General features: G+C 28.5%; 1 protein-coding gene across 1 annotated transcript in view; it reads left to right on the top strand.

Annotated features, from left to right (window-relative positions):
• LOC129618463 (sortilin-related receptor-like) overlaps positions 1 to 26,376 on the top strand; it is a 65,942-nt gene that overhangs the window by 38,694 nt on the left and 872 nt on the right. The window contains exons 3-10 of the mRNA XM_055533241.1: positions 19,991 to 20,552; positions 20,639 to 21,035; positions 21,088 to 21,390; positions 21,466 to 22,661; positions 22,763 to 23,823; positions 23,884 to 25,170; positions 25,228 to 25,711; positions 25,795 to 26,329. Of these exons, the coding sequence (XP_055389216.1) occupies positions 19,991 to 20,552; positions 20,639 to 21,035; positions 21,088 to 21,390; positions 21,466 to 22,661; positions 22,763 to 23,823; positions 23,884 to 25,170; positions 25,228 to 25,711; positions 25,795 to 26,329 (5,825 nt within the window). The remainder of the gene's footprint in view (positions 1 to 19,990; positions 20,553 to 20,638; positions 21,036 to 21,087; positions 21,391 to 21,465; positions 22,662 to 22,762; positions 23,824 to 23,883; positions 25,171 to 25,227; positions 25,712 to 25,794; positions 26,330 to 26,376) is intronic.

Below are 26,376 nucleotides of genomic sequence, written 5' to 3'. Positions count from 1 at the left end.
ATATAGTAATATGGCAACTTAAACCAATAGTCTGTCCCATAATCAGCTATGGCATATTTATTCGCATATAGGATAACAAATAAACTATTTTTTTCCTTGTTTTTAAAAATAAAAATTGTCATTCATTTAAATGATTACTCCTAGAACTACTTTGTTCTTTTGTCACTATTTAGTAACTAGAACAACTATATTTTATATATAAAGAACTTTATATCAATTAGTGGGACTTACGGCTCAACAAAATATTTGTGGACGAAATAATTCGATGTAACCTCAAAAGCAATCTAGGACTAAGTTTCTAAAAAAAATAGTACTTAATACATAAAATGTGTTCCTATAAACGTTATGTACATATGTATGAATATTTGATTTATATATACAATGTTTGCCTACATATCCTGACCAAAAATCTCATCATTAATAATAATGAACATTTCGATTTTTCTTAAGAATGATATTGTATTCACCCCTAGTAAAATCATATTATAAATTTTTATAAAGCTTTTTCTCATACTCTGCATGGAAGTAAATCTAAATTTTTTCAAGGATATACCATTTGATCGTATTGCCAAATGTTTCTTTTAAAGTTTTTTTTCATACCTCTAGAAAGTTCTTCTATTTATTTCGTATATACAAGCTATCGAAAATGAGCGTTCATGGAAGTTATAGCAAAAACAAAACTGAAGAATTAATAAAATGTATATCTAGTTACACATGTACGTACGTATCGAAATACGTAAATGTTACATCTTATGTCAAATAATATGAGTTATACAAACAAATATGTTAACATTGTTTAATGTCTTAATCAATTGAAGTTTAACAAAAGAAAAAAAAGCGACACTTAAATTTAAAATAGTATTTCTTGACAACGTATGGTATTGCGTTGGCACTGTATTATATAAAATGGGCTTTGCATGAGATTCATATTCATTTCAATATATGTATGTATATGCAGATGTGTAGGTGTTTTGTTTCTATGTATTATTGTATAATTTACTACAATTGAGTGGTTGTAAATATAGTAATTTATTAATCCAACATTAGAAGAATAAAAATAAATAAAGTTGGGTAAAGCCAATGGTTCGTAGTGTACCACATTTTCCTTCAAGAAGTGAAATTGCTGCTTTTACAAACAATCTAGCTATTTACGACATCAAAATTTCTTTCATTCACATACGCAAAAATTGCGTGCATTTTGGATGAGACAAAAAAAATTGAAAGAGGCATTAACATAATTGTCGAATACAAGGTTTAATCGCGGGAGTTAAGAAAAATAATTACATGTTTTAATTGCATGGCATTTACTGTTAGCTTTCTAATTTATAGAAATTTGGAAAAGCTTGTATTTTCGGAAACATTTTTAATATAAATTTTACAAACTATTAGCGAAGTAAACTATTTATTATTGTTTAAAAGTTGCTAAAATTTCAGACCCCTACAACCTGCGGTCTAGGGGAGAAAAGATTATAAATTTGGGAAAGGTGAATTTTAGATAGCGGTAAATTTTAACAGTCATTTTGTTCTTTTAAAATTTAAATACGGTATGCCACGGTGGAAGAAACCAGCCACTATATTCCTACTTTTGTAAAATTTGAAAAATGCTTATGGTTTCACTACAATGAAGTATTAAAAAATGGTATTTTCAGAATTTTAGCACCTATAATTTTTAGAGGGCGAAGAGAAAGACGAGTGGACGGATGGAATGTGGGAGGACGAACAGAGTGAAACTAAAAAGTAAAAGCATAAAAAACGGAGCAAACCATAATGATTTTTTCAAATATTTACTTAAAGGTTAACACCCGTATTTTAAATTTCATTAGAAATTTAGTATTTCCTTCAAATTTAGTATGGTGAGAAAAAAGGAATAAAACTTTACCTATCATTTTTAGTGTTAATTAAATGGTTGAAAATGAATATTATTCGCATAATTTTAATGAAATTAAAATGTTTTTCCTATACTTTAAAAACAACAAATTTTTTGTTTGAATTTTAATTTTATTCCATGGCGGTTTTCTTTATGTAAAATTAAAAATCTGTCTGACTATACTTAAGTGTGTTGATGTTTGAACTTGTAATTAATTTAAAAATATTATAGAAATAGTTACATAGTGCATATGTAGAAGTTGAAAAAAAGTTAAAAATAGAAGTTGAAAAATGTTTAATAAATTAAATATTTGATTAAGAAATTGGTTATAAGATAATACAAGCATAACAACGTGCTCAACTTGAGCAATTACAGTTAAATAATATTGCTTAAATTTTATGTTTGAATTTTGATAAGATTCAAAAATTGAAATATTCAAGAAGGTAAATGTAATTCTAAATAAATATTATCGAAATTATAACCTAGATGTATCATAACTAATAGTTAAACTAGACCATTTAAAGTATCAGCGAACCACTTGCACTTTCAATTTTAATTTTGCATTAATTAATAACTAAAAATGATTTGGATGCAAAGTTTTAAAGTTTGGTATATTTCGGACACAGTCATGCCTAGCTATTTAAGCCAAAATCAAATATGTCGACCGAAAAGGTACCGAGTCTAAAAGTTTTTAAGCTTTGAGTTAAGCTATGAAGGTGGTTAATATTACTTAACATAGGTGGTTATTCAAAGTCCAGAATTAACACTTGTTAATTTTACTTGTTATACCCTGCACTTCGTGAAGGGTATATTAACTTTGGTATGGAGTTTGTAACTACTTGAAGAAGTCATCTGCGGTATGGACATATGTATATATTCTTGCTCAGCGTAAAATTCTGCGTCGATTTAGACATGTCCGTCCGTCCGTCCGTCCGTCCGTCCGTCCGTCCGATCGCACGATAACTCAAAAACCAATAATGCAATCGACACCAAACTTTCACAAGTTTTTTCTTTTGTGCCAAGGACGAACCCTATTGTTATTGGACTAAATCGGACAACGGGTTCGGGTAGCTGCCATACAACTCCAAGAGTTTATTTTAAATATTTCAAAAACTAATAAAGCTATAAATATAAAATTTTGTATACATGTGTCCAATTATATTCTACACATGCTCTAAAAATTATAATGGGATAGCTGCACCGGTTCGGGTGGCTGCCATACAACTCCAACAGCAAATTTTTTATATTCGGCAAAATAATAAAGTCAGATTCATGAAACTTGGCAGTTGTGTGTCCGATTATAGATCAGATATATTTGTGAAGTTTTAGTGGAATTGCTTGACAGGTTCGGGTACTTGCCATACAACCCCAAAAGCTTATTTTAAATATTTGGAAAAATAATAAAGTCAAATTCATGAGACTTGGCAGTCGTGTGTCTAATTATGGGTCAGACATATTTCTAAAGTTTTGGTGCGATTGCTTGACAGGTTCGAGTAGCTCCCATACAAGTCTAAAAGCTTATTCTTAATATTTGGAAAAATAATAAAGTCAGATTCATGAAACTTGGCAGTCATGTGTCCAATTATGGGTCAGACATATTTCCGAAGTTTTGGAGGAATTTCTTGACAGGTTCGGGTACCTGCCATACAACTCCATAAGCTAATTTTAAATATTTGGAAAAAGAATAAAGTCAGATTCATGAAACTTGGCAGTTGTGTGTCCGATTATAGATCAGATATATTTGTGAAGTTTTAGTGGAATTGCTTGACAGGTTCGGGTACTTCCTATACAACCCCAAAAGCTTATTTTAAATATTTGGAAAAATAATAAAGTCAAATTCATGAGACTTGGCAGTCGTGTGTCCAATTATGGGTCAGACATATTTCTAAAGTTTTGGTGCGATTGCTTGACAGGTTCGAGTAGCTCCCATACAAGTCTAAAAGCTAATTTTAAATATTTGGAAAAATAATAAAGTCAGATTCATGAAACTTGGCAGTTGTGTGTCCGATTATAGATCAGATATATTTGTGAAGTTTTGATGGAATTGCTTGACAGGTTTAGGTACTTACAATACAACTCCAAAAGCTAATTTTAAATATTTTGAAAAATTATAAGGTCAGATTGATGAAACTTGGCAGTCGGATGTCCAATTTTAGGTCAGACATGTCCGTGAAGTTTCTATAGAATGATCTCACAGGTTCGAGTACTTGCTACACAATAACGAAAGGTGCAGGGTATAATTCAATCGGTTTATACCGACTGAAACGTTTTTACTTGTTTTTCTTTCATTTTACTGTTTACTTTCCTGCTTTTTTTGCTTAAAGCAAATATTATGAGAAGAAATTCAAATAGTAAAGAGGAATTCACATTACTCTGACACAATCATGTATTTTATTATAAAAAATCATTGACTGACGGAAGGTCGTTGTAGGAAATTGATAAAATTAATAATACATATAAGGAAAAAACAGTGTAATGGCACATCATTAATGCATATTCGCGATTTGAATTATTTATAATGTTATTGTCTCGCGTTTCACTTCAAAAATAATAACAGAAAAATATTGATTAATATAAAACTTATGTACATGTGGGCTAGTTGACTCTATATATAACAGAAGATTAAAAATAAATGGTGGTCAGTTCACATTATTGTTAATGTACTTTTTTTATGCTTTTTTAAAAAAAGATTGCATGATAATAAGAAAGAACGTTTATTATTTTACTATTTTATTATTATTGTAAAAGTCATTGAACCCGGTCTTTGATCTCTTATTTTATTTTTTCGCCGATATGAATATACATACATCTACATGTAAACTATTTTTGTGATTCTAAAGTTTTTATAATGAACTAAACTAATTTAATCTAAACTAATTTAATAATAGGAAAATATGTTTATTTTTAGAGCAAATAAATCAAATTTTCAATGATTTCTCATTGAAAATCTACAAAGTAAATAATTCTGTGTACATTTATTATTATTTAGAATTTTTATATTTTTCAGCACTTCCAAAAAAAATTAAAAAAGAGTGCTTGTTAGTTATTCTTTCCGTCCGTCCGTTTGCTCGTGATAAATCTTTGACAAACTAGTTAAAAATTAATCTCAATAAAGTGTCATTTAGCTTATTTAGAAATACTCAACTATTCAGATGAAAAATGTAAATTTTTGAAAGCAGTGTTAAATTTTGAAATTTTCATAAGAGTATTTCAAAGTGGTTGTTTCTCATTCAAATATTAGCGGAAATATTTTATACATAGGTCAGACGAATATATCTTATTAATATAATATGTTAAATGTTGTTGTACATCTACTTATTTACTAAAATTAAAACTATGTTTGTTATAATTAAATCCTCTATTCTGCAAGACTTTAAAGTTTTAAAAAAGTCGACAGAGAATGTAGTTTTAAATGCAATGTATTTTCATAAAACATATTTTTCAACAAACTAAATCATCATTTTCATCCATCAACAAAGTAAAATTTTATAAATAGATCATTACCACTGATATTTAAGATATTTTTGTTATAAGGTGCAAAAAAAATCTGAATCAATTATTTTCTTGTTTGACATTTTCTCTCTTTTTTCTTGTTAATAAGGTGCTAAACGGACTTATCTATATTTTATACAAATACATTATAAAATAAAAATGTGTATTTTGCTTTTATGAATATACGTTTATATTTTATTTGGGTTTATATAAAGAAAGGTCAGTTACTTTCTTATATTTTCATTTAATAAAATTTAAAAAACAAAAACAAAATATTATTTAATAATTTAATAATATGAATTTTTTATTTTGTTTTTTTTTTAAATATTGATAATAAGTGAGCTCAATCAATTTAATTGAAATGGAATGCCCGCGCACACATTCGAATGTATTCTATAAGTGTACATTTGCTTTTCTTACCATTTAAATAAATTTGTTGTATTATAGGTAGACCCTACAATAAATTTTTGTCATTTATAAATATTAAATTTGATTAATAGAGTGTATATTTGAAAAACTATAGTTGTATGCGATTAATTAGATAAATTGCACAAATAAAAGAGATAATTTGTGAAACATCATTTTTTTAGAACTTCGGTTATTAAGCATTAAAATATGGAGCGAATAAAATGGTCACGTAATTGAGGTGATTTTAAGTACTTCTTCTGTTATCAGTTTAAATCTGATTTCAGTTTTCGAGATAAGGTTTGTTAAATTCAGAATTTTTGTTTTTTTTTTGTTGAAAACAGAAACAGTTTCCTTTATTTCTTATAGTTTTTTCAGTAAAACATGTTTTAAACATGCGAAAATGCATAGTAATGCATAGAAACATCCTGTATAAAGGAAAATGCTATAGAAAATCAATTCAATTTGTTCTTTTAATTTTATATTTTATTGGTTGTTTGCCCTGGTATTTTCTATATATTTGCCATGGAATTATTTTTTCCATGAAACTACAATGTTAAACATTCTATAACATTAATATTTTTATTAATGTTACCTTTTAAATTTTAAAATTGATGCATATATTTTTCAACACATTTTCACTTTCACCGGGTTAATATCTGTTACTTAAACCTAAAATTTTAACATAAAAATAAAAAATATGCTAATAATAAATAAAATAAGTGTGTTTTTAGCACTTTTTAACCAAAAAAATTATGAAAGAAAGTGCTTATTAGTTTCACTCTGTCCGTCCGTCCGTCCGTGGACATGTTTACAAAATCCCTACACCCGTGAAGATAGAGAGCTGAAATTTAATAGGTACATAGATCCTTACTAGAAACTTATTTCCGTAGAAAAAAATTTTTACCTATCTTCCCCCTCTATAAGTTATAATCCTCCAAAAACCTAAAAATGCCATTTTTAACTATTTATTGCAGTTAAGCATAAGCATTTTTCAAATTTTGTAATCGCACAAAGGCAGTATGGTTTGCTTCTCCTATCACGGCATACTGTAGTAAAACTTAAAAAAAAAGAACAAAATGGCCGCTAAAATTAGCGTTAACATCTGAATAGCGTTATCTGAAGTCTGTTTTTTTTTCAAATTTTTGATACCGTTTTTCTTCTACACCATACGTTGTAGCAGTCAGAGTTTTAACAGCTATTAGAGCTATTAGACCCTAATAAATATTTCATTTCGTTGGAAGAAAATTTTTTTCCACCTCCACCCCCCTCTCAATTTATTGCCTCTAGAAGACGCAATTAACCATTAATATCGATCTTTATTTTAATCCCTCTTTAAATTAATTTTTGCTTTATTTCAAAGATTGCGGAAATCGTTCATCCGTAATATATGCAATCCTAGGTTTCGTATATGAATGAAAATAATTTTAATAGTGTAGTAGGTGTACATAGACTATATAAAAGCAGTATTTTCACTTATTGAAGGGAAAAGTGCTACAATGCAAGCCATTGGTTTGACGCAACTTTAATTAATCTAATTTACACTAACTATTTATATTTGTTATTAAATAATTTATTTTTTTTAAGCTAAATAAATTAAAAATGTAAATGTGAGTTAAAATTTAAGTGCATTTGGTGGAATATTTATCAGAAGTTTTCATAGAGCAATAACTTTGAGTATAAAATATTTTTTGTATTTAAAATAATTAAGGCTGTCTGATAAAAATGTTTTATATATTTTGTTTGCTTAAATGAGTACGATTGTGTTTAAATATTTAAAAAATATAGTTAAATTAAATTTGTTTCGAAAAAAAATGAGAAATTTTTACACATACTTATATATAAATCTCAAATATCAATATTTATTTTTATATATTTTAAACATCAATTACATAAAAATTATATTCAATATAACAACCACTAGCTGCCATGGTTCAGGATTTTTAATATTGTCATGCATGTATAGAAATAAGTTCTAAGTTAATAAATATTTGAATTGTACACAGAATTTGAATTTGGATTGACATTATAACAATGACCTTTCTCCAATTGTGTTTTGAAAGCTATTGGCAATTCATGTACTTACATGCTTTTGTTTTTTCGATTTTTACACTAATTAATGTGTGAATCATTTGTTTTTATTTTTTGTTATAATATCAGAATACTTAAAGAGAGTTTTCATTTTTTTCAAATCCATATTATCTCAAAAAAATTCCGTAAAATCCTGCATTTGTAAGTTATTTTATTCTGAAAACTAAAAAAACTTTTGAATAATACCCTTTCAGTTTAGTTAATTCTCTAGGGAATCCTTATAGCTCTCTGCTCCAAAGCTCGACGAGTTAAGAACATTGTGAAAGGGAGACACTATCATACAAGCCAACTCTTAATTTGAGGATTTAGAAGGGTATTGCATTTAAAAAGGTCGGTTCACTACCCCCTTTTAAATATATCTTAACTATTTCCTTAAGGAAAATCAAGAAGATATTCACTTGCTAAAGGTCGCATTGGTGCTACCATATCAGTGCTTTTAGTACCACAGACCATGACCTCGAACGTCGACTAAATTTATTAAGCCACAAAGCGTATTTGAGATTCATGTGATTCATGTCATAAAACCAAATTACATTTGCTGTCTTGCAGGGCCTTGATTTGTCCGTCATGAGCTAATGACTCTTAAAGGAAGCTATTATGGAAATCTTCTTCGGTAATCCTACTGCTCAGACAGCTACATTCTGGCTTAAGGTGATGGAGATTAGAGGTTCATTTAGATTAGAGGTGGAGAAAACATAACTCATGCAAATTCAAGTCAATTGTGATGTCATCGAACCAGCCCAGAAGCAGCACAGAAGCCAGAATATACCGAGTGTGCTTAGTGGCTTTTTTGTTGTTGTTTTTATTTTTTTAATTTTATTAAGAAACAGTCACCTGCAGTATAGATTTGCTTGCCGCCATTTTCAGAATACTCCGCGTAAAGGTAATATTACGATTTTGCACTCCAAAAAAGAACTTACTGAAACAATGGTTATAAATAATTAATCTATTTAAAAATTTGATCTAGATCGGCTAGTCTATTTCAAATAATTGATCGTATTTTCATTACAAACTTCAATAAAACTGTATTTAAGTTTATTCTGAGAATTCAGAAAATTCATTAAATAATGATGTTATTGTATAATTTGTCATTGGCATTTTGTTGTCCTGAGAAACTAAATTCACAAACATATACCTACATATATTTTTTTTCTAAAATTTTAAAATTAATAGTTAAAATTTTCCTGTTTGGGAATTCACTAAAAATCTTTTACTTGTAATTTATTTTACTTATATTTGCAAATCAGAGTACTTCTCAGTTTTACATTACGGTTTAATATAAATTTTTCTGATATGTATTAATTATGTGCTTTTTGTGTTTATGTGAAGTAATGAGTAACTTAAATGTGTAGGTTGATATATGAAGTCATTCAAAAATTTAATAGAATAAGGAAAAAAAAGTACTATTTTGATAACATTTAAACAATTGTAAAATTATTTGCAACAAAACCAAATAAAGAAAACCAAATTATTTAATAATGTAAAACTTAATTTTTTCGTTTTGTTTTGACTTTTAATATACATTCTTTTAGTGTTAGATATTTAATTAACAATAAGTTTACATTCTAGTGACAAAGCAACAGAAGTTTACTTTTCTATAGAATTTTTTAATAAATTTTTTTCCCTCGTAGGCGACTGAAGCCCTTAAGACAATTCTAACGTCGAGCCAAGGATCTCTTGCAATTCCCATTCACACCTACATTAGCGCTATAACTAGGGGTCTTAGATTTTATCCTTGTCTTATTTCAGTCGCAGGCTTCCATGCAGGGGCCGCAGACCTCGCTCTCCACCTTGACAATCTTTTTCAGATGAGTCATCGAGAAGCAGTGTCCAGTGAATACACTCACCAATAGTTTCAAATCTGGATGACCAAGTGTGCATTTCTAAAATTTTTCCTAAGTGAAAATAATTTTGAATTTATAATATTAAATACAATGAATAATAATTTTTATGATTTAATAACTTTTATACATTTTTATACAACTTTTATACACTTGATGTTTTATGTAACGAACTTTTTTTCCATGCATACTTTTTATATTATTAGAAATAAAATATTATGTTTGTATATACATAGGTACATTTTATCAAGTTAATTTCGCAGTAAATTGATATTAAAAAAAATTTGTGGAAAACACTATATTAGAAAAAATTAAAAAATTTTTTTTTTAAATTCAGGCGTTTTTTAAGTTTTCAATGGCGCCGATTGCAAATGCATACTTCATATGTGTACGTCCCTGTACATAATTATTATTTTATTAATTTTATGTATGTGTGTATTTAATTTTATGAATATATACATATATTTATTTATTTATTTATTTACGTTTAGCTCAAACATTTTACAAAAATCAAAATTAAAGAACACATAATGTACATATATGTACATTTTTTTTAGACTATAACAAATAATTATTGGCTTTATTTTTAACATTAATTTTTAAAATTATACAATATAAAAACTTATTAGTACTAACACTCACTCCATTAAATAAAATAAAAAATGAAAAACTAAAACAAAAATTTGTTAAAATAAAAAACGAGTGTATTTAATTATAAGTAAATAGAAGTTTCGTCAGCGAAAATTCAAGACTGTGTTTGTTGCATAAATGCAGCATTGTACTGACAGATTCATGTTTCCCATAATTAGTACTATGAAAAGAAACCGTGAAAAGATCAGCAGACCTAAAGTTAGAGAACGTAACAATTTTATTTAAAATGTCGGAAGAGATTAAGTCAGTTTTCATAAGCTAATAAATGAATAACACATCCGCCACCTCACGTTTTTTTCCCAGTGTAAGTCAATTAATTTGTAGCGCGAACTTCAAAAAAATTTTTTTGAATACACTCAATTCTGTAAATATGTATGTAATAATAGTGTGACCATACTTGCGAAGCATATTCAAGATGAGAACGGACTAGAAAAGAGTAGAGCGATTTTAAAACATAAGGATTATTAAACTCCTTTGAACAACGTTTAATGAAATCCAACATTGAGCTTGACTTACATATGATGTAGTTGTAGGGGTTTTTGAATGATAGCTTGTTATCAAAGCAAACACCCAGGTCCATAATTGAATCAAATCGAACAAGAAGCCTTTTAAAGTGAAGTTTTTTAAAAATGTTCGTCTTTTCCTGGAGTGTTACGTTTTTGCACATTTATTTACATTGATTTTTAGTTTATAACTTGAACATCATTGTGATTACTTGAACAGATGATCTTGAACGGCATCCTAACGATAACTTAAAAACTAATTGAGCTAAGTTCACCAAATTTTCACAAATAATTTATTATAGTAAATGCTAAATATATAGCCCTTATTGTCAAGGAATGGTTGTGGTATAAGTCACTCAAATAATTAGATCATCTTCCCCAGTTCCCAGACCTAAACCCAATTGAGCATTTGTGGGATTAATTGGATAAGAATTTAAAAAAAAGAGAAATTAGTAACAAGCAAGAGCTGAAGCAAGTAATTTTAGAAAAATGCCAAAAAGTACCTTCTAAATTAACAAAAACACTGGCTGAATCTATGCCTAGGGGATTAAATGCTTGCCAAATATTAATTCACATTGTTTTTCAAAAAATTAAAACATGTTTTTTGTAACTGAGCGGTTTTTTTGACGCATAAAAACGGCGGTATTTTTGAATTTGTTTAATGTTGGTTTTGTTATTGTTTTTTCAATGTTATTTTTTTTCATAAATTCAATTTTATAAATTTATTTTTAAATTGCATAATTAAAATAAAGGATATTAAGAGTTAAACAAAAAAGATTTTACTGAGTGGTTTTTTTGACCCTCACAGTATGTATGGTATGTGCACTGCTTTCAAAAAAAAAAATTTGCGGTCAAATGTGAAAATAAATTTGCCTTTTTTTGTGTTATATTTTTCAAACAATTTAGTTGTATAGTGTAAAGAATGCAATTATTGACGCTCTTAAGCGATATAAAACTCTATATGAGGAAAGGAAAATTTCATTTTCAGAATAATATACTAAAATGTATCAAGTATTAAATAAAAATAATTAAAAATAGGTTTATTTGCTTGAATACCAAAATGTACGTTTGTTAACACCCTAGACAAATATTGCATGGCTCAATTGTACAATTAAAGACACCCAAATGAAAAATGGAAAATCATGAAAAAATGGAAAATAATGCAAATTTGTATATAACAAAATTTTACTAAAATAATTGAAGTATAAAATAATTATGTAAAGTAATTAAGGTTTATTATTCAGATAAGTAATAATGAACTAAAATATACGAAGTATGTATTAAATAAATAGAATTAAGAGGAATTCTTTTGCAAAAATAACTTATTTAAAAAACCAATTCAGACAATTAAAGCTACTTCATACAATGAGAATAAGTTAGATAATGAATGATATGTAGTAATCGTCTTATATACGTATGCTTTTAGCATGATTCTTTCACATTTGTGAGATTTAATCCGAGCTTTATCAAATCTCAATTGTTTGTAAAAAGGAACTGTTTATTTGCAGTACACTGATCCAATACCTGGTATGTTATTCCCAAAATTTGTTTACGCACTGTCAAGTAAGTTTCCACACTACAACAAACTCTTTGGTTAGAGCGTTTAGTAAAGACTTTATGCATAAAAAACAATTCTTATGTATAAATTTCGCAAAACATGGAAATTATAGAAAAATATTGAAAAAGCTTAAATATAAATCAAAATACAATTATTTACTCATATAAATAAATATGCATATATATGTACCAAAATTTTGAATGTACTTAAAATTTTAGCAAAAATTTCAATTATTTTACCTTACTTAAACAAAATTTGTAAAATCGTCGGTTAAGTTCTAATTTTCTAACGCCATTTTTGAAAATATTGACTTAAGAGTGATTTTGTAGGTTTTGACAGCTGCTCTTTCATGTGACGCAAGCCGTTTTTTACATGAAAAAAGCATGATTTCTTTATGTAAATTTTAGTGTGTTTTATAGTATGTATATAGCAGTAAATCCATTGTAAAATTGCCTAAAATTGCAATTAGCATATTTTTTATGACAGTGGAGCAAAACTTAAAATTTAAAAGTTAAATTTTTATTTGCTCCAAGTGCATTCAAAATGTATTAAAAAGTATGCTAAAATTTTTTTTGTGAACTTTTTTGTCTGATCATTATGTTTACAGTTTCAAAATTCATCTGCATATCAGCAAATTCGTCGCTTTGGATAATTATATTTCTTATATTCGTTTTTTTAATTTGTTCTTAACCAAATGAAGCAAAGCGTACTTTTCCTTCAGATTTCTTAAATAATTTGTTCCACCATTATAGGGTTTCAACATAATTTTACTGAAATGAAGTTTCACTTCTAATGTGCTCTGTAATTTTCACTTCTAATGTGGTAAAAATAACCAACTTAAAAAAAATTGAATTTCTCCAAAAAATCTAGATTTGGAAAGATGAAATTTTTCTCCGTTGTACATAAGTAATTAATAAACTAAACTGCAAAATTTGAATAATATCGCTCGAAGATATTTTTTGGTTAAGGTTCAAACTTTTTTTTTCAAATTTCTCGAATTCGTGTTTGTGGCGAATGGAACAAATTAGAACTGGAACAGCCGAGGAAATGTTCAATTTTTAGTTGGTATCAGTAATTTTTCTTTAATGCTTTAGAACTATTTTCCATGTTAATAATAGGAATTCAGCGAAAATTTCGATCAATTATTGACACCCCTATTTTATTCTTGTTAAAAAATTTTGTTTTCATTTTGATTATATGAATATAACATTGAACATTCATTCATTTAGAAAGTGCAACAATTTCATTAAAAAATTACTAAGTTTACATATTGAAGTTCTTAATGATTTTCACAATTTTTTTGCCTAAAATTAATTCTATAACATTCTTCTTTTATTTTTTAAAATTAAAAGGGTACTAATTAATTTATATTTATTATAAGTATATGCAATAAAATTAGAATATGTCAAATAAATAGAATCCGTAATTAATTTTTATAGCTACTCGAAGACCGTTAGCAATTAGGGTGTCAATAATTGTACCAAAATTTCAAAGTGTCAATAGTTGTATCCATTGCGCTATACGCTTTTTATTTAATAATAATTTATAACTGCATACTTATTTGTAAATAATTTTAATAAAAGAATAATAGAGTTCAAATTGAGATTAAAATTTTTCTTTGTAATACTAATACGCTTGTTAGCATAATTTATTAAAATATTTATTTAATTAAAATGAGGGCATAATTTTATTAAAATGAGGGTAATGTTTTCAAATTAAATTTAATACTCGTATGTCAAAATCCAAGTTTGTCAAAATGATTATTGCCTCTTTAATTAATCCACATTGATAGATACATTAACATGATCTTCTAGTGAAGGCAGATAATTCACTTGCAGTAACTCAGTCAGCTGTTTTTTAAATAAAAGTGGCGAATTTAAAATTTTAAAGTTTTTTTGGTGATATAAATTCATAATTTTGGCTTTATTACCAAAAGAATGAACTAATATTTTAATGCATAATTCTGGTATAGAATTTTTTAATGCACCAATATGCATTTGCATATCAGATTCTTTATTAAAAACTGTTCGCGTTATTATATGTGTTTCCTTTTCTTTTGAACAATATTAAAATACATCAAAAATATCAAATATTTAGTAAAGCAAAAGTCAGATAACATTTAGTTTGTAATTAACTCTTAGAAAAATAATTTTCATTAAGAAAAAAGTAAATACAGAATTAATGTTATAGATCACATCACAATTTATTTTTTTACGTACATATGCATATAAATGTGTGTAAATTATAGCGAAGCAAATTAAATTGGCACTGATAATATTTTTTTGTACCGGTAACATTGTTTATTTAAAAATTGGGTTAGTAGTTGAACTTTTATGTTATATATTATACATACATATATATTATACTTATTATAAATAGATACAAATAAATATGTAATGTATTTCCTATATTTCGTATCTCAATGGAATGTTTAAAACAATCTGATACATAAACTCTTGTACAACCCTTAAGCAAATATTTACTGTAGTTAGTTAAATGTTACCAGTAATAACGGATAATTACAAATCTTTTAAATTAATGTTAACGAATATGAATTTGGTATATTGTTGTAATAGCCATGTAAACACAAAAGCGGTAAAAAGATAAATTGTTATTTTTTCTTGACTTTAGGAAAACTTGGCCTCTAGAAATAAGTCCCGGAAATATGTTTTGCAAGGTTTCAATGTTCTTACTATTTTAAGGCTGTGTATTTCGAACAGATTCAATGCTTAGTGGTGTTAATGATCTCAAATATTTTAAAGCTGGTTGTTCCAATAGTGTATGTGCTTCTTATATGTCTTCTCATGTGAACTCATTATATTCAGTGACGGGTGTAGGATATAATAAGAAAATTTTCCAAGTCACAGGGCACTCAACCCTCTAGTTCGTTTTCAAGTGTACCTCATGTTCTGCATCGAGATCAAATTGTGGAACGTACAGGCAGCGTAACAGTCAATAATATCTCGAATAATTCAATGTTGTATTACCAATTATAATCTAAACTTAAAACTTAAATCTTAACAATTCGAGTTTTAGCTTAGTAAATAACAATGTTGTTTTAGAAAATTACGAGTATAATGATGAAGTTTTGATAATATTGGTGACAATTCCTTGTGTGCTATGCCTCCGAAAAAATCATTTTTCTTTCTAGATTAAATCCTCAAAAGTGTATATTAATATGTACAATATTTATCATAAGAAATTCAAACACTAATTACGTTAGTTTCTTTGTTTATTTGACAAATTCCATTTGAAATGTGTTCAAAATTTATCAAATGATCGCTAGCGCTTGCTCTTAGTATTAACGGATTTATATTAGTGTTAAAAGCTGAAAAAGTTTTGTGTTGTAAATTATATTTAAGCGCAATTGTAACTGATGGCAACGTTTTTAAAAAACGCTTTCGACCTAATGGTTCTATTTTATATAGTGATTAAAATTGTTTTGCTTAATTAAGTTAATTGATTGTGAATTTCTTTACGTTTATCGAAATGCAAAAATAACATCATTTTAAAAATTGTATTTTTATAAACATTTTTGTTGCATAAAATATATTATTTTATTTTTCTCAAATGGCGGAAAGGAAGTTAAAATTAGTTTTTTAAAATTAATTTTAAAATTGATAACGCAATAATTTTAACTTTTATAAAATTGAAAAAGATTTTTTTATGATCATAATAAATTAAAAAGGTAATATATAAATTTAATAGTATTACGCAAAAATTATTGAAATTATTTAAATTATTTTAAAAGCAATCAAAAAATCAAAAGTGCTTCATAATAAAATTAAAATTTTTGCTTTATTTTTATGATCATTATCTACGTTCTCACTTTCGGACGTTACGAATTCATGTAAAATACTTCATGTAAATACTTGTACAATACTTAATTTTTTGTAAAATGTACGAAATAATTACTTTTACTACATATTGATTTTTATTAGCACTTTTTTAAAAAAATTTTGAAAAAGTGCTATCAGTTTTGCTCCGTCCGTCCGTCCATCCGTCCTTTCGTCCGTCTGTCCATTCGCCCGTCCGTCCGTTCGTCCGTTCGTTCGTTAGAAGAAAATTTTTTTCCATCTCCACTTTCCATCTTTCCATTCCTTTCAATAAAAGTCTGTGAAACCGTACGAGTGCATAAGGTAACTGTCATATACATATATGTATAAAAAACTACTATACACATAAAAAACTAGGAATATCACACGGGTATCACAGAGTTGACAAGCGCAACTCTATCTATTCTAGTTTTCTCAATATTTTTGCGGTTTACGTATGTAAAAGAATTTTCAATTTAAACATTGTTTTTAATAAATGTCATTATATGTATGTGTAAAGATGTTGCCACCAAGCAGAAATTATTTTTCAAAGTATTCCAAAGCAATAAAATTTACAAAAACAATGCTTAATTTTTTATATTTCGAAGAACCCTGATTGAAATATTTTTGTTTTGTAACAATATAAAACAAAATAAATATTAATATTTTATATTAATATATTAATATTATATTAATATTATACAGGGTGTTTCGCATAATGTAGCAAATAATTTCAGGCAAATGATTCTTTGATCAATTATCAGCAAAAATTTGTCTGGGTATGGGACTTAGAGGGTGTAACCGTGACTACATGTACCACAGAAATATTGGCGCGATCTTGTGTTGAAATCGGCAAAAAAATTATAGGAAGCAAGTAACAGTATAAGAAAGCGGACAAATAAACGGAAAATAAAGCTAAATAAAAGTAAATCTGTACATGTGAATTTAACAAACAATTAGTTTAGTAAACCCACCACAATTGGATTTGAATAATGCTAAAGCATCAATTCTAGAATGTTAAGCTCAGATGAAAAGAACATTTAAAGAAGAAAGGAATAGAATTAGAAAACAAATATAGAGAAAACTATATGGTTGCGTTAAGCAAACAAATTAAACAAATACAAATTTTGCAGAACAAGTTCCTTCGTAATATGGTGGGTTCTCCCTGGTATATCTGCAAACTTGTGACTTTTATAGGGATCTGATGGTCCTCCAAGTAAATGCAGAAATAAGGAACTGTGCCTTGAGGTATACCGAATGATATCTCCCGTTTTAGCACAAAAAAATATTCCTTCACGCAAATAATTTCCAAAAACCCTTGCGATTTTTAAAATTTGGAAATTATTTTTTATTTACTCTTAGAGTTAAGTGATCTGATAGATGTATTCGTATTCCGTTGTTTATTTGTACGTATTCGTATTACGTTGTTTCATTTTTCTTTTTTTGTTATCCTTTTTACAATTTTTTAAACTTTAATTTTAACAAGTAAAAATGTTTTGAAAACCGATTGAATTATACTCTGCACCTTTCATTGTTGTATAAACAAATTTATATAACGATTTTCATGAATCTCACTTTATTATTTCTTCAAATATTTAAAATTGGCTTTTGGAGTTGTGTGGCAGGTACCCGAAGCCATCAAGCAATTCCACGAAAACTTCAGAAATTTATCTGATCTATAATTGGGCATGCGACTGTCAAGTTTCATGAATCTAACTTCATTATTTTTCCGAATATAAACAATTAGTTTTTGAAGTTGTATGGCAGCCACCCTAACCGGTGCTACTGTCCCATTTTTAGAGCGTGTGTAGAATGTAATTGGACATACATATACAGAATTTCGTATTTATGCTTTTATTAGTTTTTGAAATATTTAAAATAAACTCTTTCAGTTGAATGCCAGCTACCCGAAACCGTTGTCCGAATTTGTGCAATTAAAATAGCAGCTGCCGTTGGCACAAAAGAAACAACTTGTTTGGCGAAAGTTTGGTGTTGATTGCATTATTCGTTTTTGAGTTATCGTGCGACGGACATGACTAAAATTAGTATAATTTAGTATAATCTTCTTTATTAATATAAGTCCAAGTTAGATCGCCAACACTTGCAGAAGAAATAACGTACAAAAAGAAAACGACAAAAATAACATGCAGAAAAAGAAAAAAACAAAACAGAAAAAAATATTCTCAATTCTGTACATATTAATTATTAATATATTGTATTCGTATATTTTCATTAAGTTCGTTTTATTTTCATATTTATTTTATTATTCTCATAAGTGCAAATTTTGATTGCATTTGAATATAGTATAATTCAATGTTTTTATTGTTATAATTTAATATTGTTATTGTTATAATTTAATATCGAAGTATTGTTATTGATCATGTAGTTTTATTTTTTCTGCAAACTAAATTAAATCAGCAAAGAAATTAGTGCACGAATCATGAAATGAACACTTAAAGAACAAAGTAAAATATTTGTTTAGGAATTAAATCGCCGAAATGTTTCTGCGTTAGTCATATACACTTACTTATATTGTTAGAACAGAAAAAATATTTACATATATATGAATGTTTAATTTTTTTGGAAAGACCAGGGTTCGGAAACTGATCTGGGGACCGATTTTACATTTTTTACCATATCTACGGAACGAATTAATGCAATTTCTTGAAACTAATCACTTATAAAATAAATATACTTTACATAAATGTACTTGAATTAGAAAACTGAATGAAATAAATTCTGCTTAAGTGGGTGGCGAGATGAAATAAATTCTTTTAAGCGGGTGGCTTATAGGGGTTTGACTATAATTTCATTATTCCATATATACTCGTAGCAATATTGAACGAATTTGTAAAATTCATAATAGCTATGCTTACTTACAAATGATTTAAATTAATTTTTTCTTTTATTATATTTCTAATTTTTTTTTTTAACTTTAATGCGGAAAAGTAATTGTGCTAAAAATATCCGTTCACCTAATTTCATTAATTTCCTCTTTACTGAGTTCTTTTCTTCTAAGTGTGTTATTTACAATATGTCATTGCTTGTTTGGTGGAATAGCATATCTAAGTGTTACAATATGGAAAGTTCAAGATTTCAAACGAAACCGAGTGGGGCAGGAGCAACCCTTGAACCTTGAATTTAAATGTTAGTTTTTTAAACACATTTAAAATAAATTTATTTAATTTTTCAATTTATTATTCAAATTTGTGCTATGAATTTATATGAATACATTATACTTATAAATTAAATCTATTATTTAGTAATAATTTTTTAAAATATGTAATTTATTTTTTTATTTTTCCTACTTAAGTATATTTGAAATATCAGCGAGATTTTTCGAGACTAATTCATTAGTAATTACTTGTAGCTTTTTTTAATTTTGCACATAAATTCGAAGTTAAATTAGATACATTGATCTTTTTGCAAAATACAAATCAACATTTACAAAACACTTCTAAAATAATAGGCATCAAAAAGTTATATGTCGTTCGTAAAATCCTAATATAAGATTAATCTCTTAAAAGTATTGTATTTCAAATTTAGCATTTCAAAATCATTATATTTTAAAATTAGAAAATTATTTTAATTTTAAAATAAATTCAGATGTTTTTACATTTTTGAATGAACATATTCTGTCCTTTTCAAGAAATTACGAGTTTCAATTATATTATGCAAATCTCGAATTTAATTTCCTGAGTCAGATGTTGACACAAAAATAATTACATTAACCAATACATATTCGATCTTTCATTTTCTCTTTCCAGACAAATCATCTAAATGATTCACATGCCCAATTAATGGTGCATTGGCTTGGAGATGGTTCAGATGTTATGATATGTTTAGCAAGAGATCCACCCCCTGGTCCAAATGAAAACACAAAGCTCAAAGAAGATGCATCACCATCATCTGTTTATATATCATATGATTATGGTGATACGTTTGAAAATAAAACACATCTATTCACCGTGCCGGGGGAAAATGGCACCGAAAAAAATTCTACATTAGATCAATTTTTAACGCATCCAAAATATGATACGATAATATTTATAGATTCACGTAATAAAGTGATATTTAATGTACCAGAGAAAGGTGATAACGTAACACGATATCTAGTTGATTTTACCCCATCTGATATAAGCTTTTACGAAAGTGATCCAAAGACATTTTTAGCATTAGATAAAGAAGATCCAGATAGAAAATTATATTACACAACTGACTGTGGAAAGACATTCACAATGTTAGAAATGTATGTGAAATCATTTTCATGGTCATCTGGTGATTATATGCCAGCACATTTATATGTCGAAAGAAAAGAACCAATAACAAGTAAGAATATCCAATATTATTTTAATTACTTTACTGAAAAGTAAACTAAATACACATGTATTATAAAATTCTCTAACATATTTTAGATACTTCTTCAGTACGTTGGATAAATGCTGCAGATTTATTAAAACCAAATATTAATAAGTCTTTTAATGTATTGATTGAAAACGTTCAAGATTTTCACATCAAAAAAGATTTTATGTTTGCTATGCGAAAAGTTTTGAATACTACTGAACTTCATATTTCATACAAAAGAGGAAAATTTGTTAAAGCGATATTTCAAACTGAATTAGATATTAAAGCAATGCATATTGCTGATGTTGAAGGACGTCGTATAATGATATCTGCAGCTCATTCTGAATATATATCGCATTTATACGTATCAGAAAGTAATAATGATATGACGGATATTAAATTTGTGCCTAGTTTAGAAAATATATTCACTTATATACCAGATGTTATGTGGAAACAAGGATGGTTATCGTAAGTATCTTCATTACGAATAAGTAAAAAATTAACATTTTTGTTATTGTAGTCAAACTACTGATGAAACTTTTACCGATTTATACAAAGTTGAAGGAATTCGTGGTATTTATATTGCGTCTAAAGTGCATAAATCACAATTGGTATCATTTCTACAGCAATTATCTCGATATGCATATTTCGAATCAGTTGGACCAGCAAATCTAGTATCATTAATTAGTTTTGATCATGGTGCATCTTGGAAACGTATAGAAGCACCAAAATACGACGATGAAGGCCAAGCTATATTGAACTGCACAAAAGATTGCAGCTTACATTTATCGCAGAAACTTAGTCAGTTATATCCTGTAACGAGGTGAGTTAATAGAAAATGCAGAACTATGTTATTTGAAAATGATTATTGAAAACTTTTTTTGATTATTTCTTTTAGAGCGGTTTCAATAATGAGTTCAAAACTAGCTCCTGGCGTAATAATGGCGTCAGGTGTAATTGGAAAATCATTGAAGGGCCATCCGGGAGTGTTTTTATCTCGAGATGCTGGTTTAACGTGGTCGCAAATATTAAAAACATACCATTTCTTTAATTTTGGTGATCATGGTGGCATACTAGTGGCTGTTAAATATTATAAATCGAAAGGAGAAACCAGAGAAATTTTGTATACGACCGATGAAGGAGAAAATTGGGAACGTTATTCATTCCATGAGGAAGATTTGAAGATATATGGTCTTATGACGGAGCCAAATTCAAATACAACTATATTCACTCTATTTGGGTCGCAGACAGAAGAACATCAATGGCTAATATTAAAAATTGATTTACAGAATGCATTTGAACGTAATTGTAGTAAGAAAACCGATTATAAATTCTGGGCACCAAGTTCGCAAGACGGTACTAGTTTAATGCCATGTCAATTAGGTAAACAGCAAAAATTCCAAAGACGTGCACCACGCAGCAATTGCTATAATGGAAAAGATTTTGAACCACAAATTATAACAGATATATGCCTTTGTAATGCTTGGGATTTCGAATGTGATTTTGGTTTTACTAGATTAAATTCAAACTCGCCGTGTACTTTTAATAAGTCAATTCAACATATTTATGATCCCTACAAGATTCCAAATTATTGCCGTCCAGGTGGCTATTATAATAGAACTCGAGGTTATAGAAAAATTGAGGGAGATGTCTGTTATGGTGGCTATGAAACTCGTTATTTACCACAATCGATACCATGCCCTATGAAACAAACACCAAGTTTTTTACTAGTTGCGCAAAGGGATCGGATTTCACGTATTGATATAAATACACAAACTCGTGAAGAAATACCAGTACAAGATTTAAAAAATGTTATTGCAATTGATTATGATATCAAAAATAATTGCGTATTTTTCGCTGATATCATGTCTGATAAAATTGGTCGCCAGTGTTTGGATGGTAATCATACAACAGAAATATTAGTTGATTCAGATTTATCTTCGGTTGAAGGCATGTCCTATGATTGGGTTTCTGAATTGTTATTCTTCGTTGATGGTACAAGATCCAAAATTGAAGCTGTAAAAACATCTAGGGATGGGTTAGCTAGATTAAGAACAACTATTATCGATTATGAAAAGCTAGTTAAGCCAAGAGGTAAATTTTTTCAAATAAATGTGCACGATATATTCATAAGTGCACTTCAAATTTAAAACTAAAATAATATTTATAAAAAATCCACTTTATGTTTCTTATAGGAATTGTAGTTCACCCATTAGAAGGTCTTCTTTTTTGGACAGAATGGAGTACACAGAAGCCATCTCTTTCACGATCAAATTTGGATGGTACTGATATAATAGTCCTATTTTCAAAACCAGATGTTGTATGGCCTAATGGTGTCACTATTGATTATTTTTCTCAAAGAATATATTGGGTTGACGCAAGCAGAGATTATATAGGAAGTTGTGATTTAAATGGAAAAAGTTTTGCTAAAATTTTGGAACATGATTCGCGTGTTGCTCATCCGTTTGCTGTAGCTATTTATAAAGATTTAATGTATTGGGATGATTGGAAAATGAATTCAATTTATTCAGCTGATAAAGATCATGGAATAATGATTAAGAATATAGCTCATCAAATGAGTAATTTAATGGATCTAAAAGTTTATGCTCATTCATTACAAGAAGGAACAAACGGTTGCGAAAAAAGCAATTGTTCACATATATGTGTAGGGGCTCCTAAAGGTGGTTATTCATGTTTATGCCCAGTTGGTATGACAAAGTCGGGAAATGAATGCCTGTGTCCTGATGGTTTACGTCCTTTTAATAATAATACATGCGCACAACAAGGCAATACCTGTATAGCGGGATTTTTTAAATGCGACACAGTTAATATATGTATACCTAATTCACACCGTTGCGATGGTCATGATGATTGTGGGGATAACTCTGACGAAAAAGGCTGTGCAACTGAAAATCCTCCATGCCCACATTATATGTTCCGGTGCAAAATTGATAATAAATGTATTCCTGAATATTTTGTTTGTGACTCTGATATAGATTGTGACGATGGAAGTGATGAATTGGGATGTAAATTTAATGATTGCAAAGATACTGAATTCAAATGTAATAACGGACGTTGTATAAGTGATATGTGGGTTTGTGATGGAGAGGATGATTGCATAGATAAAAGTGATGAACAAAATTGTCGATCTTCAAACAAAACAGCAGTAACTTGTAAGCCGGATGAATTTAGATGTGCAAGTAATAATCAGTGTGTACCAATCATGTGGAAATGTGATAATGACTATGATTGTCCAGTAAGTAGCAATTATAATCCAATAATCTGTGCTGTCTACTTTATGTAATGAATTTTTTAGGATGGTAGCGATGAGACGAATTGTAATCGAAGAGAGTGTGATATGTGGGAATTTGATTGTGGAAATGGGAAATGCATATACCGTACGTGGAGATGTGATGGTGACAGAGATTGCGAAAATAATGCTGATGAAATAAATTGTACAAAATCAGCTCAACCTGTTCCGGGTACAACTTTCTTTCCATCAAATGCCTGCCATGATTGGATGTTTAAATGTAGTAATGATAAATGCATACCAATGTGGTGGAAATGTGATTCTGCAAATGACTGTGGAGATAATTCGGATGAAATTGGTTGTTCAACCACTCAAAATTCAACCAATCGCATTGGCACTAAAACCACAATTAGTCCAAAATATTCAGGTCATCAAAAGTGCGCTATCAATTATTTCCAATGTAATAGCGGGGATTGTATATTAAAAAAATATGTTTGTGATGGAGCTTCGGATTGTTTGGATGGTGAAGATGAAAGTAATTGTTCAAATATAACAGTAGAAGCTTGTAATGGGCCGAACCAATTCAGATGTAGGTCAGACAGAACATGCTTGCCAATGTCAATGTATTGCGATCATATACAACACTGCGTTGACAATTCTGATGAGGAAGATTGTGGTGAGCATCCGTCTAGATTACCAGATCATGAAGTAAGCTGTGGTCCAGCATACTTCAGATGTGATCACACGTGTATTCCCTTGATGAAACGATGTGATTCTAAGCTGGATTGTTATGATGGCAGTGACGAGGAGACGTGTCAAAATGTTAAAAGAGTGTATCAAGTAACGAATTTTATTATTGATCCCAAATTTGTTGAGCAAACAAGTTTTGTTTTGTCATGGTGGGTAATTCTATCACCAGAAACAAGCGTAACATTGGAGTACTTGCCATCCATATCTTTAGTTGACAAAAATAATTGGAAGAATGCCACTTGGATTACTGACAAGAAATATAAATTTAGAAACCTTACGCCATACACAAACTATAACTGCACCGTTTATGTTAGAGTTAAAGGGGAACATCCAGTGCCACCATTTTTTTTTGCAAATATTACTACGAGTGAAGGAATTCCAGATCATCCGTTAAATGTTAATGTAACACAGATTGGTGGATCTAGAGTTCAAGTTACATGGGATCCTCCTAAAAAAACATATGGACCATTAATTGCTTATACAGTCTATTATAGACCTCAAAGTATGTCTATAGGTTCAGCACAAAGTGTTAAAGTAAACTCTCAAGATCATTCCCTCATATTAGATTCTTTTTTCAAATCAAATATTACGTATGAATTTTGGGTAATAAATAGGCTTTATTAACTTTTACATTATGAACTTACAGCTGCCTTTTTACAGGTTCGTGCTAAGAACTCTAAAGAGGAATCTCTGCCATCAAAAATGGTTCAACTTACAATTAATGACATATCAAATATTGACTCTCTGCAAGGATTAACAGTAAGTATAAGTGATTCAGGATATGATGTAACTTTAAAATGGGTGCCAGTAAAAGGTGCAGATGGGTACTTGATTGATGCTATATTACCGCAACCCTATCCGCGCATTCCAAGCAAAAAAGTTAATGAAACTGAAATTAAATTTGATAACTTGGCACCTGGTATTTCATATATTTTTAAAGTAGCGGCATACGTTAAGCAGTTTGTGGGACGAGCCCAGCCTATAAAAGTGTCTTTAAAATCGCCTGCACTACCGGAAGTTGCTAATATTCATTTGGAAAATGATTCTAGTTATACAAGACTAAAGTGGATAGAACCTAAAACTACTCTAAAAAATATTACATACGGTGTTTATTATGGTACAACCGAAGAAGAAACTTTTGAAGGTAAATACTTTTAATTTTCTGTTTACAGCACTTTAATTCCAACAAAAGTTTTCAAAATTAAAATGAATTTTTTTCATTAAAAGGTCCAAAAATTAAAACGCAATTAACTGAAGCGAATATTACTGATTTAATGCCATGCCAATCATATATGATTAGCGTTGGTATAGTTGGACCTTTAGGTCCAGGTCCCTTATCCCATGATCCAATAGCTTTTGAAACAACATTGAACGATAGAAAACCACCAAGAAATTTAATTGCGAATGTCGATAGAAAAACACGTAAAATGACAATTGAGTGGGATCACAATTGCGCATTGTCTAAGGTTTTTCCAGCTTATTTAATAACAGTCATTGAGACTGTTAAAAATCAAACATCTGCCATTGAAATAAAACGTGCGGCAAATAAAACAATTCATTATTCGCATTACTTTAATGATGTCCCTTATGGTGCTGTATATAATATAAGTATTAGATCAAAAGTTGATAACTCTGAACCAGCAAATATTGTAGTTGACGCGCCAAAATTAGAAGGGCCAAGACAATTGAAAGTTTGGCCAGAAGGAAATGGTACTTATGTTGTTTATTGGAAAGAATTCGAAAAATCTCACTATGATTTCAAGTAAGTGATATTTTTTGTAATATTCAAAATTTTAAATAATTCTAAAT

This window comes from Condylostylus longicornis, unplaced genomic scaffold (genome assembly GCF_029603195.1).
Source record: "Condylostylus longicornis isolate FDR11 unplaced genomic scaffold, ASM2960319v2 ptg000001l, whole genome shotgun sequence".
Lineage (NCBI taxonomy): Eukaryota > Metazoa > Arthropoda > Insecta > Diptera > Dolichopodidae > Condylostylus > Condylostylus longicornis.
The sequence above is the reverse complement of the archived record's forward strand: the minus strand, read 5'-3'. Positions and strand labels throughout refer to the sequence as shown.